The sequence below is a fragment of the Nansenia antarctica genome, assembly GCF_963989245.1.
Source record: "Nansenia antarctica genome assembly, chromosome: 14".
In the NCBI taxonomy this organism is placed as follows: domain Eukaryota; kingdom Metazoa; phylum Chordata; class Actinopteri; order Argentiniformes; family Microstomatidae; genus Nansenia; species Nansenia antarctica.
This window is the reverse complement of record NC_137684.1, coordinates 5,315,656-5,334,137: the sequence shown is the minus strand read 5'-3', so window position 1 is coordinate 5,334,137 and position 18,482 is coordinate 5,315,656. Positions and strand designations below refer to the sequence as shown.

The following is an 18,482-nucleotide window of genomic DNA, read 5'->3' as shown; positions in this document are numbered from 1 at the left end:
AGTCGTGTACTGTGCCTACCTACGTTAAACTAACATGACAAGTTTAAACTCTCGAATGAAAGGGTCTAAAGTAAACACAGGGCCTATAAACTCTCTCTGTGTTGGTGCTGATGAAGCTGTAGGGTTGATGTGCCTCTGAAGGTCTTTCATCCTCTGCCTGGCGTACCCAGAACACAAGGATATTCCCACGTTTTAGTCTGAAGAGTCTCGTTAGTGAGTGTCTATCTGTGTTCCACTTACCTCCACTGGGGAGCGGGGAAACGGATAGCTTGGACAACCCTGCTCGGATAAGATCGGAGTCTCTCACCCACATTTACATTTACACCCACAAATGCCAGTCGAGAGAGGACGCTGGCGTTGCTTGTTTTCGCCGCTTCTCCGCACGAAATCTAGATATACTTGCAGTATACATAGTAGATTGTCCTCCAAAGACACTTAGATTTAGATTTAGTCATCGAAAAATTAATTAGACCCCTATAGCTTCTTTTATTTTATTTTTTGTATTTTACTACTCGAACTTTTCAGTTTGTAAAGCATCTTTGAGTGTCTAGAAAAGCGCTATTTAAATCTAATGTATTATTATTATTATTATTATTATTATTATTATTATTATTATTACATTTTAACCATTTAGCATACACTGGAGGCTGGTAGGTAGACATCCATTCCTACCTCCACCAGCCACCCCTTGGTTCTATTGTGTGACAGGTGTCCCCGTACCCGGTGATTCTGTCTCTGGAGAACCACTGCACCCGGGGGCAGCAGGAGGTCATGGCCCAGTACCTCACCTCCATCCTGGGGGACAAACTGCTGAGCTCCAGCCTGGACCTGACCACCCAGACGGAGCTGCCCAGCCCAAACGTAAGAAGCACCAGCATCTGCATACGGTAGTCTTCTAGAACAGAGGTCCCCAACATTTCTCACCCAGAGGTCCCCCCCCCATTTCACACCTCATGAAATTCAATGTTGTGCTGTCATTAGACTGTTTTCTCTGGAAATAATGCACCAGGGCCAGGTTGGTCGATGTTAAATGTAGCTAAAAATGTAGTTATGACTACAGTACCAGTCCAAAGTTTGCACACACTTTTCAATCAAAACTTTTAACTGGTGCTGTATCTACTTTTTTTCCTGGAGGCCTCGCGCCCCCCCCTGAAATCTTTGGCACCCCTCCATAGGGGGTCTCGCTCGCCAAGTTGGGAACTGCTGTTCTAGAATGTTTTAAGACAAGGTTAATGAAAGTGAGGTCATGAGGTACAAACCATTAGCACTTGAAAGTCAATTCGTGAGGCAAAAAACTGCATTCTAAAGATAACATTTTCCAACCTTTACAACAGGCCCATTTTACATTTCATATTTCCCCACAAAGCAATCAATCGTTTGGTTTCGAGTTGATTAAACCTGAAGTCTTGTACCGTGCCAATGTTAAACTAACATGACAAGTTTAACTCTAGAATGAAAGAGTCTAAACACAGTGGTGGAGCTGGTGAAGCTGTTGGGTTGATGTGCATCTGAAGCCCTTTCATCCTCTGCCTGGCGTACCAAGGCAGAACACAAGGACATTCAGACATTTTAGTTTGAAGAGTCTCATTAGTGAGTGTCTATCTGAACCTGCTCGTAAAATATATTTAACTTTCCTCCACTAGGCAGTGGGAAAACGGATAGCTTGGACACCCCTGCTAGGATAAGATCGGAGTCTCACACCCACATTTACATCCCATTTGAACCATTTAGCAGATGCTTTTATCTAAAGAGACTTACAATTAGAGATTACTGGGACAGTCCCCCTGGAGTAACTAAGTGCTAAGTGCCTTACACAAGTGGTGGGGTTCCCAGGTTCCCAGTACTCTGATGTTCATTTAGTTTTCCCATTCAGGACCTCAGCCTCTGCTGTTGAGGAGCGTCTGACAGGGCTGGAGAAGACGGCAGACACCAGGCTGCTGTTTGTTGTTGCAGCAGCGTTTAGGGAGATAAAGGGATGTTTCAGTGTGGATGAATGTGTTCTGTCTCTGCGGCTTTTCTGCTCATGAATTCTATTCTGGCAGAATTCTCAGAGAAAGAAGTAGGATATAAAGTATCTTGCCTGATAGTGCAAGTTAGGCCCCGGCCACCGCAAACTATCAGGAACTATTTAAAACGTTGACAATGTTTACGGATGGAATCACTATCCGATTTGATCCGTAGAATTCGGACGTGACTCTTACTGTAAGCTAAGCTGAACCTACTGTAGCAGCTGAGCGATGCTGAAACTAGCGACTCAATACGAAACCTTGTTTCTAACAACTAAACGTAAAAAAACTGCCAAAAGGTACTGTATGAAACGGACACAGACAGACCCTTGTCATCTCAATTAATGGACAGCATCGTTCAGTTCGGTGTGTCTGGAGCCTTATGGCTTCCTCTTCTGCATATAAATCGTCCATCTTTATAGCTCACAAGGCATTATAATTAATTGGAAGCGTCAGCTCTAGAGAACTTCCATCTGACTAACCATCCCCCCAACACTTATACTTTCAATCAGGTTTTACGAGGACCTGTCACATAGTGCTTAGTGACTCCCATTCATGTAGACTCTGCATTGCAAAAAAGAAAAAAAATCCTCTGATGCAGTGTATACCTGATGCAGTGTATGTCTGATGCAGTGTATGTCTGATGCAGTGTATGTCTGATGCAGTGTATGTCTGATGCAGTGTATGGTTGATGCAGTGTATGTCTGATGCAGTGCATGTCTGATGCAGTGTATGTCTGATGCAGTGTATACATGATGCAGTGTATGTCTGATGCAGTGTATACCTGTTGCAGTGTATACATGATGCAGTGTATACCGGGCACAGATAGGTCAGCTCTCTTAGGTGTCCTACATAGTTTGAAGTGATGAAAATGAACACTAGGGAAAGGAAAGGGATTCAAAGTTTGTCATTGCATAAAGTACAACGAAATGCATGTATGCTCTAGAGGGGGCATCTAGGCAAGGAGTCACAGCCATTGAAGGCGAACCCCGGAGCAATTAGGGGTTCAGTGCCTTGCTCAGGGACACTTCGTATACACTTTTGGTTATACACATAGTTATAACACAGTTATTGTTGCATGCATTTACTATGTGACTGTATAATAACTATATAACAACCTCACATGCAATAAATCACGACCAAACGAGTGTAGCATGCATGAAAAGGGCTCCATAGTACATCATCTTATGTAATGGCACCAATAAATGAGACAACAGAGAGCCAAAAGAAGGCTTGTCGCCGCTCGTTACAGAGGGGTATAATTTTCAAAGTGAAAGGTATGCGAGTCTATTTTCTGGTGCCGATTCATATGGATTGATATAAGTTCTGGATGCAGAAGGATATCATTATTTCCAGTTTGCCTCCTTGACTGCGGCAGTGCAGTATGACTTCCCGCCGTGCAGATGACTGTGGAGCCGACGGCTTCCCCCAGTCCTGACCACAGTCCCTTAACTCTTAGCACATTGCTGCTCATCATCGCGGAGTGGAAAGCAGGGATGGTTGATCACTATGAAATTGTCAGTGCTTTGAAAGCAGACATGGAAGTGATTTAGCATCGGCCGCTAGTTAGCTGTTTTTTCCATCCCGCTGAACTGAACTAAGCTCTGAATAAATAGTCTCACAGTGTCAAAATGTACTCTGTGTATGAACTCTGTGACTAGAACATGGCTCTCTCAGTAACCCTGCGTTTTGAAAAGGACAATTCTGACAAAACTACTCAGGAAATAGAATGTCGAGATTTGTGCCCAGCGGGATTTTCATATTGCATGACAAGTTGGAGGTAAGAAGGATACAGCAGAGTAATTGAGCATTCCTCTGTTATGACAGTTCCTACTCAGACAGGTGTGTGTGTGTGTGTGTGTGTGTGTGTGTGTGTGTGTGTGTGCGTGCATGTTTGTGTGCGTTCGTGCGTATGTGTGTGCGTGTGCGTGCGCGTGCATGTATGTGTGTGTGTGTGCGTGTGCGCGTGTCTCTATGGGGTGACAGGATCTGAAGTATAAGATCCTCATAAAGAACAAGAAGCTCAGCCCTCAGATTGAGTCAGACGACAGGAGAAGGAGAGAGGGAGAGGGAGAGGACAGCGAGGAAGAGGAGGAGGATGATGAGGAGGAGGAGCCTCAAACCTCAAAGCTCTCATCCAAATCAAGAGGGTCAGGGAAGAAAGTAAGTTTGGGTTAGGTGAGATGGAAGGCATAGCTTAAGGTAAATACAATGAAACATCCTCTCTAGTGATATAATACTGCTCTAAAGATGAACTATGACTTTCCAGGGGAGGCTGGTGGAGGCAGAAATCGGAGGACGGTCTCATTGTAATGCATGGGATGGAATGAGGAATGGTGTCAAAAACGTAGTGCATGCATTACAATCAGGCTGTCCTCCCTAGGCTGATTTCTACCTCCACCAGCCTCCACATAACAGATGAAGAATAAGCTAGTCCAGTGATAATGCTGTCCAATCCATCGTGACGTCACCTCACAGACACACAGACGCACAGACGCACAGCAGCGTCGGACAGACAGCGTCACACAGTGTCACACACAGTTAGCCAAGGAGTAGCTAACACTCGCTGTCATAGAGTAGTAAGTCTTACTCTGGGGGGACTCCCATCCCCCTCCCTTCCTCTCTCCTGTCTTCCCTCCACACAAGCAGAAGAAGGTCAAGGTTGTGGTAGCTGAGGCGCTGTCTAACTTGGTCATCTACACCAAGTCTGTGAAGTTCATCAGCTTCAGTCACTCCAGGGAGAGGCAGCACTTCTATGAGAACACGTCTCTAGGGGAGAAGAAAGCTCGCAAGCTGGTCAAGAGCTCAGGTCAGTCACCGTTGGGCCTCTCACAGTGAAAAGCTGCTGTACTCTCTAAGTACCAAGAAAGTTAGTTAGTTGGGTAGTGGTGACCTATGGGATAGTGAGTTGGACTGGTGATCAGAAGGTCATGAGTTGAAATCCTGGGAACACCACCGCTAGTGTGCCCTTGAGTGAGGCACTTAATCCTAACTTACTCCAGGAAGACTGTCCCTGTCATCGCTGTAAGTCACATTGAATAAAAGCATCTGCTAAATGGTAAACATGTCAAATGTTAGCTGTCACTGTTGGCCCTCTACGGTTAGCCTATTACAGTGCTGCTATATCAAAAGCTTCTATAAACTCTTAGTACCAAGAAAGTTAGTACCAGAAAAGAGTCCTTCATTTGTCCCTGTAGGGTAACCCTTTGATAACCCTTTTGGGTTCCATGTAAAGGCAAAGGCAAGTTTATTTCTATAGCACATATTCATACAACCTAATGTATACTCATAGTGCTTTACATGAACACATGAGATAAAATAACAATAAGTGAAAAATAACGAGTCATCATATACAATTCAGTAAAATGAAAATACAGATACAGTTTAAAACAATTTAAAATGTTCAGGTTTAAAAAAAATAAAATAAAATAAAAAACAGTCAGAAAGCCTAGCCTAACGCTATAAAACACATTTAATTAAAAGCCGAACAGAACATAAAAGTCTTCGGCATATGTAGTATGTATGTATCATTTGTGGAACGCTTTTGGGTTCCATGTTTCCACAGGGGGTCTAAATGAAACCCAAACGGGTTCTACATTCTACAAATGGAACCTAAAAGCGTCTTCAAAGGGTTAAAAGAACCCTAAAAGATAATAGAAGAACCTGTATGGAACTATTTTAGAGTGCAGACTACAATTTGTTGTTGATACGCTCCTGATCACTCTGGAAAAGCATAGGAATAAAACATCCAGTTAATAATCTGATAGGAGGATCTTCATGACATGATTTTGATGGATTTTCCTAAATACTACGACGTGTTTACAGTAGCTTAGGTCCTACCATTTAAAAGCTTTCCCTGGCCACAAAACGGCTTAATAGAGAAAACATATTTAAGATGACAGACTGCGCACGGGGGACCGCAGTTTAAGACTACAGGGCGATGTTTCAAACTGTTGAACGCAGCAGTAAAACCCAGAAATGTGTGTCAGGATATTCGCGTCTCGTACTGTCAGAGGACATGGAAAGAGGCCACAGAGAATCGAATCAAAGCACAATCAGTTAACCTGTCATCACTCTGCTGTGTGGAATAGGGGAGGCTGGTGGAGGTCGAAATCGGAGGACGGGCCTCATTAGAAATGCATGGAACAGAATGAGGAGAAATATGCAGGGAGATCACTTCTTGCCCCTTGGAATACGGGATTTTTTTCTTGACTCATTGCTATTAATGGAAAGCAAATGTGTCAGCTTATCTTTACCTAGAGGTCATGTGGCAACCGAAATATAGTTTAATGCAGTGAAAGTTTTATTAAGGTTATGACACACTTCTGCCACTTTCACTTTCTGTTAAAAGAGTGTCACACATTTGTCCAGTGACTGTCCTCTACCAAGCTCAGAGTTTGTGTGTGTGTGTGTGTGTGTGTGTGTGTGTGTGTGTGTGTGTGTGTGTGTGTGTGTGTGTGTGTCACCATTCAGGCCAAGAGTTTGTTCAACACAACATGAGGTTCATCAGCAGGATCTACCCAGCAGGCTCCAGGACCCTCTCTTCGAACTACAACCCCCAGGAGTTCTGGAACGTGGGATCACAGCTAGGTAGAGAAACCAGAGAGTTTGGCTTATAGAACTGCAATTCTATTTCGATCGTGGTTTTGGCCATTTTATCAATGGCTTGGAGGCACACATACAGTATTCTGTTGCATCCTTTGATGCCAACGATGTGTCTTTGATAAGACTGAGATACTGACAACATTATTAGAGTTGTTTGAAGACAGAAAGAAAATGAATCTCCTTTGTCATCATCTTTGACACAAAGCAACATTTTGTAAACAATAAAATATTCATAACACCTGCTGTGACAGAAAGGGAATCCAGAAATGTAGGGAAATGCAGTAAACGTTGTTAGTGATGAAACTGGTATTTTGAAGTCTGAGGGTTGGCCACGCAGGGGAGGCTGGTGGAGGTAGAAATCGGAGGATGGGTTCATTGTAATGCATGGAACGGAATGAGGAATGGTATCAAATACTTCCCGATTTGGTGTGTGAAATTGCAGGTACTGCGTCTGTGTTTAGTCGCTGTCGTGCACGATACGGTGTGTGATACGGTGTGTGAGGTGTGTGATACGGTGTGTGAGGTGTGTGATACGGTGTGTGAGGTCGCAGTGTAAAATGACATGTTTGATACTGCATCTGTGTTCACCCGACCGCTATCCTGGCCGATAGCAATAGCTAGAGAGTAATAGCACTTCAACCATGGAAGTGCTCCCATCTTTACTGCACCAATTACAGATTTAAAAAAATAGGATAGCTAAAAATGATGTTGTAATCTTGCAACTGTGGGCCTTAAGTAAAAGAAAGAGTCTAGTTTGATCTCTTGCATTTTCCACCCTAGTACAACACTTGGTTGTAGCATTGCTTGGCTAGCTACCTTTAGCCTGCTCTCCTCACTCCACTGTTATTAGCCTGGCTCGCTAGCGTTCACCACTACAGAGGCTATGCTAGCTGGCTAAAGACAGGATGGTTGACTAGTAATAAACCCACACTCTGTAATTACTGCATTACCACTACCCGGCTGATGTGGCCAATGGTACCTGGTCCTAGCATAGATTTTTGCTGGGTTAATTGCATTACTTAGACAAATGTACTTTGCCAAAAGTACTACAGATGGATAAAAGCCTCTGATAAATGCCAAACATGTAATGTAAATGTAGATTAAACCCATCTAGCCATGACACAAAGTCAAATCTCCCCAATTTGCATGTGCAGAAATTGTCAAATTGGGGCAAAGTCGGCCATCTAACCCGTAATACTTCTAACAGACGCATTGAGAAATGATCCAATGGGATTGCCAGCGTTTCCATGATATGCTATGCATTTTCAGACTGTTTACAAAAAACTCGAATGATTGAATGATTACAGTTTTCTGAACACCATTCTTAAAATCAAGCTACAATATAAATCATGCTATATAGAGTATTCTTAGAGGTGTGCGGTATCTTTTGCTCTGCTCAGCACTATTTGCTGAATCAAACTGGTTTCTGTTTTCCTGAGAGGAAGTCAACAGCTAGTTCCTTATCTCAGCTCTACCCGATTGATTTGCACCCCTCTGAATGGATCTCTCAGATCTAAAGCCTGGACTGGGTAGGAGCGTACACTTTTCACGTCCAATAAGGCTTCCTTTACAGTGTGTGTGTGTGTGTGTTTGTGTGTGTGTGCGTGCGTGTGTCCGTGTGCGTGCGTGTGTGTGTGTGTGTGTGTGTGTGTGTGTGTGTGTGTGTGCGTGTGTGTGTGTGTGCGTATGCATGTGTGTATGACTGTTCTTTCCACCAAAGACTTAAGATATAAATCAAAGGATATCTAAAAGGGCCTCTTCGATAACTATGCCGTGGCTTCAAACTCTAGAAGATTTTCTATAATTCTCTAGAAGAATTCTCTAGAAGATATCTAAATGAATAAATTCTCTAGAAGATATCACAACCACCTAGCGGCTCCAATCTGCCTGGCTGCGTGGGAGTGTCTGTGTCAGCCAGCGACCCTGTCTAGTCTGTGACCTCCCCATCTCAGACCCAGAGCAAAGCACATTGAATCGAATCAAATCAAAGTTTATTCATCATATGCACAGAATCCTCTTGTAAATGGTACAATGAAACGCTTTGGTAAGAGCACCTCTGAAGAGGGCAGTGAAATAAGACTAGACAGAGAGGCAGCAGAGGCAGTTGTGATCCAGGGGAGGCTGGTGGAGGTAGAAATCGGAGGACGGGCTCATTGTAGCGCATTGAACGGAAACAGGAATGGTGTAAAATGTTGATACCATTCCTCATCATTCAATTCCATGCCTCACAGGGAGCCCATCCTCCAATTTCGACTTCCACCAGCCTCCACGGTTGTGACCCAAACATTGATTTCTCTGCTGAACCCAGACCAGATCAGATCTCCATGCCTCCGTTCAGCCAAACAGATGGAGAAGCAGCATAGCTTATATTACAGACGGACAGCTCCCAGCTCTAGCGGGATGCCCTGGCATGGAAACAGATCAATGAAACAGTTTAAGGAGTTAAGAGCAAACAGCTCCATGGGGAAAGAGACCTCTGCCATGGCTCCTTAAGCGAATGCTTAGTCTTTAGCTTAGCTGGTCTCTCACATAGGAGACCTGGGTTCAAATCCCATCTTGGTCACATAGACTATAAACAAATCCCTCACCCATCCTTGTCCTAAAGGGCATCATGAGGGGCGGCTGTGGCGCATGGTGATCGCAAGGTCAACAGTTCGGCGGTTAGTTTCCTGGCTGCCCATGTGTCGAGGTGTCCTTGGGCAAGACACTGAACCCCAAATTGCTCCCAATGAGCGGGCCAGCGCCTTGCATGGTAGCTTGCTGCCATTGGTGTGTGAATGTGTGTGTGCATGGGTGAATGAGAGGCCTTTGTAAAGTGCTTTGGAATAAGGCTATAAGTGCGGTCCATTTTCCATAACGAAAAAGACATACAATGGGGGAAAACTATTTCCAATGAGCCTATTCAAGTGAAATTTGCACCAGACTTTGATATTAACTCAAACAATCCAGACAAAATATGTATGTGTTACAGTGATTTTTAGCTGATTTGTTTTATATCAGTTTGTTCAAGAAACGTGTTCACAACAGGTTAAATATAATAAAGGACACGTTATGCAGGCATTAGAATTCTTAAATGGGTGGATCTTACCTTTAGCAACGAAAAACAAGCCTTTTAAATGTAGCTAATTCTGTCAGATCTGTGACAACCTGGCACAGCCATCTTGGAAATGTTGTTATGGGAAGACAAAATCACATGACCTGTCACATGACCCATCAGGATGTTCAGTAGGTGTCACTTTGGGACTTCATTAGTTAAAATCAAGGATAAAGCTGTATAAGGAACTTTCGAGAACATTTAAAGGATGTGTGACACCTGTGTTACCGTGGGTCCTTCTGTGTTAAAGCTGTCATTACAAACAAAGGCTTCTCCACTAAGTATTGAATTAATTTCAGTTAGTGTGTTCAATACTTTTTTCCTGTTTCATTCCACTTTATTACACATAACTTTATTTACATATGGACTTTAATGTTTCGATTTTTTGTCTGGATTGTTTGAGTTAATACCAAAGTCTGGTGCAAATTTCACTTGAATAGGCTCATTGTTGTTCATAGACAAAATGTTGTTCAATTCAAACAAAACAACAAACAAACAAAAGTGTGTGTTCAATACGTATTTCCCCCACTGTAAACTGTGAATGCAGTGAACGCACAGAGAAGCGTGTTTCATGACATGTAACACGTCTCTACGCTGTGGTCTCATGACATGTAACTGTCTCTACGCTGTGGTCTCATGTAACACGTCTCTATGCTGTGGTCTCTGTGGTCTCCTGCAGTGGCTCTGAACTTCCAGTCGCTGGGCCTGCCGATGGACTTGAACAACGGCCGTTTCCAGGACAACGGTGGTAGTGGTTATGTCCTTAAGCCCCCCTTCCTCAGGTCCCACCAGAGGAGCTTTGATCCCGGCTCTTCCCAGCACGGCCTCAGGCCAGCTCACCTCCTACTCAAGGTACTGGAACACTGTCACACACTGATTTATGTGTGTGTCTGTGTGTGTGTGTGTGTCTGTATGTGTGTGCATGCGAGAGAGAGAGAGAGAGAGAGAGAGAGAGAGAGAGAGAGAGAGAGAGAGAGAGAGAGAGACAGAGAGAGAGAGAAAGAGAGAGAGAGAGAGAGAGAGAGAGAGAGAGAGGTGGGAGGGGACATCTCTGAAGCATTAGTGGAAGATAATAATACATTATGTCGGAGAGCACACAGACAGAAATAACCTCCAATGGCCGATCTTGTGTTCTGTTCTCTTGATCTACATATTCAGTCTCAAGGGAAACATATTCACACAGTAACTCTAATCATCCCAATTAAACTCTTTGAGGCTTTAAAACACCATAATGTTCTGGCTCAGACATGTTCCATGCACATTGTTCTTCCTGCACTATTACATGCTCGTGTGTGCGTGTGTGTGTGTGTGTGTGTGTGTGTGTGGCAAACGCACAGGGTGTTGTGATGCGTGTCACACACCCGAAGGTAGTGGCAAAAAAGTGCGGAGTCCACACATGTATTTAAATCATACAACTTAAGTTTTATTAGATTAAATAAACAAAATAAACTAAATAACATATGTATATGAATATGGATAAGAATCAGTGGTGTATGCCATGAGTGAATGGGTGTAGAATGTATGTTGTATGTGTGAGGGGTGTATGTATGTATGTTGTGTAAAACTAAAAGGCCCCAAAACCTTGGTACCACGAGACCTCACCAACAACCCTAAATGAACCAAAGCAAAAGGAAGAGAGAGTGAGCTGAGGACACACCCACCTTATATACACATCCTCAGCTCCCCAAAACCAGGTGACACTATTTAGCCTGACTACCGACCCACTCTGCCATGGTTCCCAAAGGAACCAGCAACAGCCAATAGGCAGGCAGAGTGGGAGGCGTCACATGCGTCCAATGCGGTAGTGCGTTTTTAGAGGGAAGGTGCATGCCTACTTGCTTGCAACCCTCTTGCTTTATACCTCGCTGTTGCTGGCTAGCGCTTGGGGGGTGAACTGGGAAGCAGCTTTGTGTGGATGTCCTCCTTTGCCTCTCGTTCACCAACACTCCTGCCAGGCCTCCTAGTGGCCACACACGGTAACTGGGTATCCCTCACGGGCCCCAGGCTAACTTGGCAGGGGCTCTTGGAGCTGCCGTGGTCCCCAGAGGTGCAATGCGCAGGCCTGGCAATCGAGCAACCACTGTCCCGCTGCCTCGCGGGGGGTTCAGTCCAGGAAGACAAAGGCTGACTTGACTTGACTTGTATTGCACTTATATAGCGCCTTTATCCAAAGCGCTTTACAACGGCCTCTCATTCACCCACTCACACACACATTCACACACCAATGGCGTGCTCCCTGCAAGCCTGTAGAAGAGGAGCTCCGGGTGGCTGAGAGGAAATGGAATTAAAAAAAAAACGGCCTCCCTGATGACCTAAAACCTTATCTCTCTCTTCTCACACCTCCTCTCCATCAGTCGGTAAAGCCTCTTAACTGCCATTCCAAAATTCAATCCTCCTGCCTCTGACCCAAGGAAACTGTTCTCCACATTTTCCTCGACGCTCTTCGCACCCTTCACTGGCTCGCATCAGATTCAAGACCCTGGTGGGCGCCTACCGGGCGGCAAAGGGAACAGCCCCTCCCTACTTGCAAGCGATGGTGGGTCCCCAAACCCCTGCTCGATCACTCCGCTCTTCCACCTCGCTGGCTGCCTGGCAACGCCGCCTCTACACGGATGCAGCAGTCGCGCTACTTGGTCAGGACTTCCTACTGTCCTGGCGCCCTGCTGGTGGAACGAGCTGCCCAACTGCTGTCAGGACTGTGGAGTCACTACTTATCTTCCGCTGTAGATTGAAAACCCATCTCTTCAGGCTACACCCTAAGTGTCTCTCCTAAACACCTCTACATGTCTCCTGCAGCTGTGAGGAGGTGCTGGTTGTCTCTGGCAGCTGAGAGGAGGTGCTGCATGTCTCCTGCAGCTGTGAGGAGGTGCTGGTTGTCTCCTGCAGCTGTGAGGAGGTCTGGTTGTCTCTTGCAGCTGTGAGGAGGTGCTGGTTGTCTCCTGCAGCTGTGAGGAGGTCTGGTTGTCTCTGGCAGCTGTGAGGAGGTGCTGGTTGTCTCTTGCAGCTGTGAGGAGGTGCTGGTTGTCTCCTGCAGCTGTGAGGAGGTCTGGTTGTCTCCTGCAGCTGTGAGGAGGTCTGGTTGTCTCTTGGATCTCCCCACGGCGAAGAAGACTTTGAAGAAATCTAATCAGGCGCATCAACTTCATCACTCTAAATAATTTCAGCGCTCAGGTATCTACTACTGGCCCAGTGGAGCTCCATGCAGACTCCTGCCCCGCTCCAGTTCTGTGTGTGTGTGTGTGTGTGTGTGTGTATGTGTGTGTGTGTGTCTGTGTCTGTGTGTCTATGTCTGTGTCTGTGTCTGTGTGTCTATGTCTGTGTCTGTGTCTGTGTCTGTGTGTGTGTATGTCTGTGTCTGTGTCTGTGTCTGTGTCTGTGTCTGTGTCTGTGTGTCTCTGTGTGTCTCTGTGTGTCTGTGTGTGCGCCTGCTTGAGTACATGCGTGCGTGCGTGTTTCTACGTGTGTGTGTTGATGACATACGGGCATGATCCATCAGAGGACTATATAGCCTCACATGACCTGGATCATCAATCTCACAGACTGCACGCTTAATGCTTCCCACCTGGCTGTGGAGCAGTCTTATCTGTCTTATCTGTGGGTTCTCATCACAGATACTAGGGCTTTAATTACTACCACGTTTATCTGTGTCAGTGTTATCAGTCCCAGACGTTTCACACAGGTGAGACAGGTAAATGGTTCGACCCTGTTTTCCAGCCCTAGCCTGGGCGCTAATCTCAGCAGCTTCACACTAGAATCACACAGTACTTGGAAGCTACGCCTGGGTGGCGTTCCTGGACTGCTAATCCGCAGCAGGTCTGCAGTGTGGCGTCACGCTCCCGTTTCACTCTGATTGCCTCTCTCTCGCCCCTGGGAGAGAAGGGCTCTGGATGTGCCAGAATGTGTTTCAGCGTCTAGGTACTATATTTCTAGATTTAGACTAGATCTCTCGACACAAGACCCCCAGAACGGAAGGACATGATTCCTCCTTATAATGGAACTATACCAACTCAATCAGAAAACTGATTGTGAAGCATTATTGTTATTATTATTATTATTATTGTTATTATTATTATTGTCATTATTATTATTATTATTATTATTGTCATTATTATTATTATCATTATTGTCATTATTATTATTATTATTATTATTATTATTATTATTATTATTATTATTATAGTTATTATGTTAAGTCGTTCTCAGGCCCACTCACTGGGAGCAATTTTTTTATGTTAAGTCTCGGGTCTCCACCGAATTGCATAAATCTGTTTTTTAATTTTGGTGCATCTCACTGCTGGAGAGATCTGTCTCATCTACAGAGAGATCTTTCTCATCTACAGAGTACACTACTACACTACAATTGATTGTTCTGGTGCCGCTTGGGCAATTTACATTTTTTGATCAAGGACCGTGTTCAAAAATGTAATTGTTTTTTTATGATTGTGTTCTGTGTGAATGTTGTTGTGATTTTTGTATTATGGATGATTTGAAATTATATGTATGCAAGGTTTCCTGCCAAAATAAAGGTTGAATAAAAAAAGTCTGTTTGCAGTTTTGGCATAGCACGTTCAGACTAAAATATTCTAGAATCTTCCTGGGAATCTTCCTGTCCCTGCACATGAAATATACATGTGTTCTCTCGTCTGATACATGAGGAAAAAGCCTTCCTTGTTTATTTACGTCATATTTTTGGGCCTGTTTCCTCACTTCAAGGAAAGCCCTCCAATCTCTGCAAAGCACTCAAAGTCACTGGGACTTATTATTATAAATATAATATTTTCACTTATAAATATTCTGGGTATTCTGCCAGTGAATTATTCAGTTACCACGGAAATATATTATTGCTTTCTTTCATGACCCTCTGGTCCCATTTTGCATATGATTGACAATCTACTATATCCCATTTAGCTGACGCTTTAATTCAAAACAACTTACAGTTCAACGAGTGCCCTCATTTTAATATACATGATCCCAGTGGGAATCGAACCAACAACATTAGCATTGCTAGCGCTGTGCGCTGTGAAATTGATTTCCCTATGTTGTTCTGTAAAATAGACTGTGTGTGTGTGTGTGTTTGTGTGTGTGTGTGTGTGTGTGTGAGTGTCAGTGTGTTGTACTGTAAAATAGAATTTACAGACCAAACCCAACCCTCAGGGTCTGTACTGCTCCACAGACCCAGAATGATACAGAGGAGTCTGAACGTCTGACTTAGGCAGACTTAAGAGGTCTCCCAACGCCTGTTAAAACTCTGCTCATGTCCTCAGTCACCCATAGTCAAGCACTGCTCCAGAACATCAGCCCCATGCAGCACGGCCAACTCCATCACACACAGAGTGGGCACAACAGGGGAGGCTGGTGGAGGTAGAAATGGGAGGACGGGCTCATTGTCATGCATGGACGTCTACCTCCACCAGCCTCCCCAGGAGCACATAGAGAGGCAGAGGCTCAGAGATGCACAGTTGCAGTCCAATAACTAACACACAACAGCAGGCAGGCAGGCAGGCAGGCAGGCAGGCAGGCAGACAGACAGACAGGCAGTCAGACAGACAGACAAACAGACCGAAAGACAGATAGACAGGCAAGCAGACAGGCAGTCAGGCAGACAGGCAGTCAGACAGACAAACAGACCGAAAGACAGATAGACAGGCAAGCAGACAGACAGAGAGACAGACAGACAAGCAGGCAGACAGGCAGACAGGCAGTCAGGCAGGGAGGCAGTCAGACAGACAGACAGGCAAGCAGGCAGGCAGAAAGACCGAAAGACAGACAAACAAGTCAGCAGGCAGGCATTCAAGCAGGCAGGCAGGCAGACAGACAAACAGGCAAGCAGGCAGGCAAACAGGCAGGCAGGCAGGCAGGCAGGCAGGCAAACAGGCAGGCAGGCAGGCAGGCAGACAGACAGACCAACACACAGACAGACAGGTAGACAGACAGACAGACAGATAGGTAAAACAGCAGGCAGTCAGGTGGGCAGACAGGCAGGCAGTGAAGCAGGTAGTCAGGGCTGTCCTGATAACCACATGCAGGTTTGTCTTTGATCAGGGTCTGGGATGGGGAGGCTTAGTGTGAGTGGACTGCAGATAAGGCTGCCAGACTCCAGACTAGTGTAATTACCCCCTCCTCTCCCCCCTCCCTCCTTCCCTCCTTCCCTCTCCCTCCTCTATGCCCAGGCCCAGCAACACTGATGGATACTTCAATACAGGATCTTTAGCTGAGGAAAGAACAGCCAACCCTGCATACATTAACATCCTTAATGCAGCTCCTGTGATTGTCTCCCCTCCCCTCCTCTTCTCCATCCCCCCCCCCCCCCTCTCTCCCTCTCTCTCTGGTGAAGGTGATAAGTGGCTCCCACCTGCCTGTCCCGCGGGGTGCCAAGGGCCTTGACCCCTTCGTGCGAGTCGAGATCCAAGGGGTCCTCTCTGACTGGTCCAGGAGACAGACAGACACAGTCAGACACAACGGTGAGTCATCCAGACAAACACTGTCCAACACAGAAACACTCGCTACACTAACGATGCCCTCTGGACCTATTTGGATCTATCTACTATATATGCCATTTGGCTGACACTTTTATCCAAAGTAACTTACAGTAGAATGAGAGCGTCCACTTTTTGTATACATGGTCCCAGGGGGAATCGAACCTGAGGAGTCTGAACGTCTGATTATCAGACTAAAGAGGACTCTGAACGGCTGTTAAAACTATGGCCGTATCCTCAGTCCTGGTCCAGGTCAGCCTCAGTGGCTGCAGGTTTCTGTTCCAGCCTAGTTTCTATCGATACCAGATTGAACTAATCAACTGGGCCCCATACTTCACAACTTTGAATCAAGAGCAGAATGGAATCTGGAATCTTTTTTTTGCGATCCAGGATCAGATCTATCTGGCAGGTTTTGAGTATAGGGGAATTCGGCTAACTCGATCTGATTCTGAATCGATTTTCCCAGATTCAAAGTTACGAAATACTGGGGCCTGATCTTCAATACCTAGATTAGTTGAATCAGGGGTGTCAAGTGCTGAGCTTAGGCAAACACCTGTAGTACTGCGGATCTCCAGGACCGGGTCTGAAAATCACTGCTCACACAGATCAGTGACGTCAAACATGTGTTTTTGATACCATACCATTCCATTGGGGCGGCTGTGGCGCAGGAGGTAGCGTCGCCGCCTAATGATCACAAGGTTGGCAGATCGGTGGTTCGAGCCCCGGCTAGCCACATGTCGAAGTGTCCTTGGCCAAGACACTGAACCCCAAAAAATTGCTCCCAGTGAGTGGGCCAGCGCCTTGCATGGCAGCTTGCCGCCATGGGTGTGTGAATGTGTGTGTGAATGGGTGAGTGAGAGGCCATTGTAAAGTGCTTTGGAGCAGCTTTGGAGCAGCAAAAAAACGCTATATAAGTGCAGTCCATTTACCGTTCCATGCATTACAACGAGCCCGTCCTCCGATGTCTTGAATGAGGACCCATCTCTTCTGGCTACATCTTAAATGTCCATCCTAAATACCTCCTCGTCCCCGCTTAACCCCCAGTACAGTTTCTCTGCCATAAATAAATAAACGGTCCTAGCATAGATTACTTTTTCCTGCGATGACTGACGGATAGATTATTCACTGACTTCGACAAATGTATTTGTTGTATGTCGCTTGGGAAAAAAAACTCTGCTAAATGCCCAAAAAATTAATGTCTACCTCCACCAGCCTCCACTGACGCAATAAATTCTATGATTAAGACACACAGGCAACTTGTACAAAGTCAGCGCAACGTACTACAACTGTGAGCTCCCATGAGCTACTGTGTGCTAGGGTCTCTGACAGAGTATTAATCACACGAGAAGCCGTCGTCAGCCGATTCTGGGAGGAGGAGAGACCCGTCTCTTGCCCTGGGAGGAGCATTTTTATGGCTTATAAAGTTTTATTCTTCCGTTTTTTAATCCAATTCCCAACCGACAGCTGTTGGGATTCTGAGGTGAGAAGTGCAGTTGAGTCTCCTCAAAAGACAGACTTTAGGCTGGCCCTGTGAGTGGCTGGTATGTGTATCTGTTTCTGCCATCCTCCCCCTCTTTCTCCCCCTTTCTCTCTACATCCTCCCCCTTTCTCTCTACATCCTCCCCCTTTCTCTCTACATCCTCCCCCTTTCTCTCTACATCCTCCCCCTTTCTCTCTACCATCCTCCCCCTTTCTCTCTACATCCTCCCCCTTTCTCTCTACATCCTCCCCTTTCTCTCTACATCCTCCCCTACACCTCTCTACATCCTCCCCCTTTCTCTCTACATCCTCCCCCTTTCTCTCTGTCATCCTCCCCCTTTCTCTCTACATCCTCCCCTTTCTCTCTACATCCTCCCCTTTCTCTCTACATCCTCCCCCTTTCTCTCTACATCCTCCCCCTTTCTCTCTACATCCTCCCCCTTTCTCTCTACATCCTCCCCCTTTCTCTCTACATCCTCCCCCTTTCTCTCTGTCATCCTCCCCCTTTCTCTCTGCTATCCTCCCCCTTTCTCTCTACATCCTCCCCCTTTCTCTCTACATCCTCCCCTACACCTCTCTACATCCTCCCCCTTTCTCTCTACATCCTCCCCTACACCTCTCTACATCCTTCCCCTTTCTCTCTACATCCTCCCCCTTTCTCTCTACATCCTCCCCCTTTCTCTCTACATCCTCCCCCTTTCTCTCTACATCCTCCCCCTTTCTCTCTACATCCTCCCCCTTTCTCTCTACATCCTCCCCCTTTCTCTCTGCTAACCTCCCCCTTTCTCTCTACATCCTTCCCCTTTCTCTCTACATCCTCCC

General features: G+C 45.7%; 1 protein-coding gene across 1 annotated transcript in view; it reads left to right on the top strand.

Moving 5' to 3' along the window:
• Positions 1-18,482, top strand: part of LOC308170481 (1-phosphatidylinositol 4,5-bisphosphate phosphodiesterase zeta-1-like) — a gene marked incomplete at both ends in the record, with an annotated part of 32,080 nt that overhangs the window by 7,904 nt on the left and 5,694 nt on the right. Inside the window, 7 exons of the mRNA XM_080545269.1 lie at positions 709-861; positions 3,993-4,045; positions 4,154-4,169; positions 4,656-4,815; positions 6,480-6,596; positions 10,385-10,557; positions 16,040-16,166. Of these exons, the coding sequence (XP_080401395.1) occupies positions 709-861; positions 3,993-4,045; positions 4,154-4,169; positions 4,656-4,815; positions 6,480-6,596; positions 10,385-10,557; positions 16,040-16,166 (799 nt within the window). The remainder of the gene's footprint in view (positions 1-708; positions 862-3,992; positions 4,046-4,153; positions 4,170-4,655; positions 4,816-6,479; positions 6,597-10,384; positions 10,558-16,039; positions 16,167-18,482) is intronic.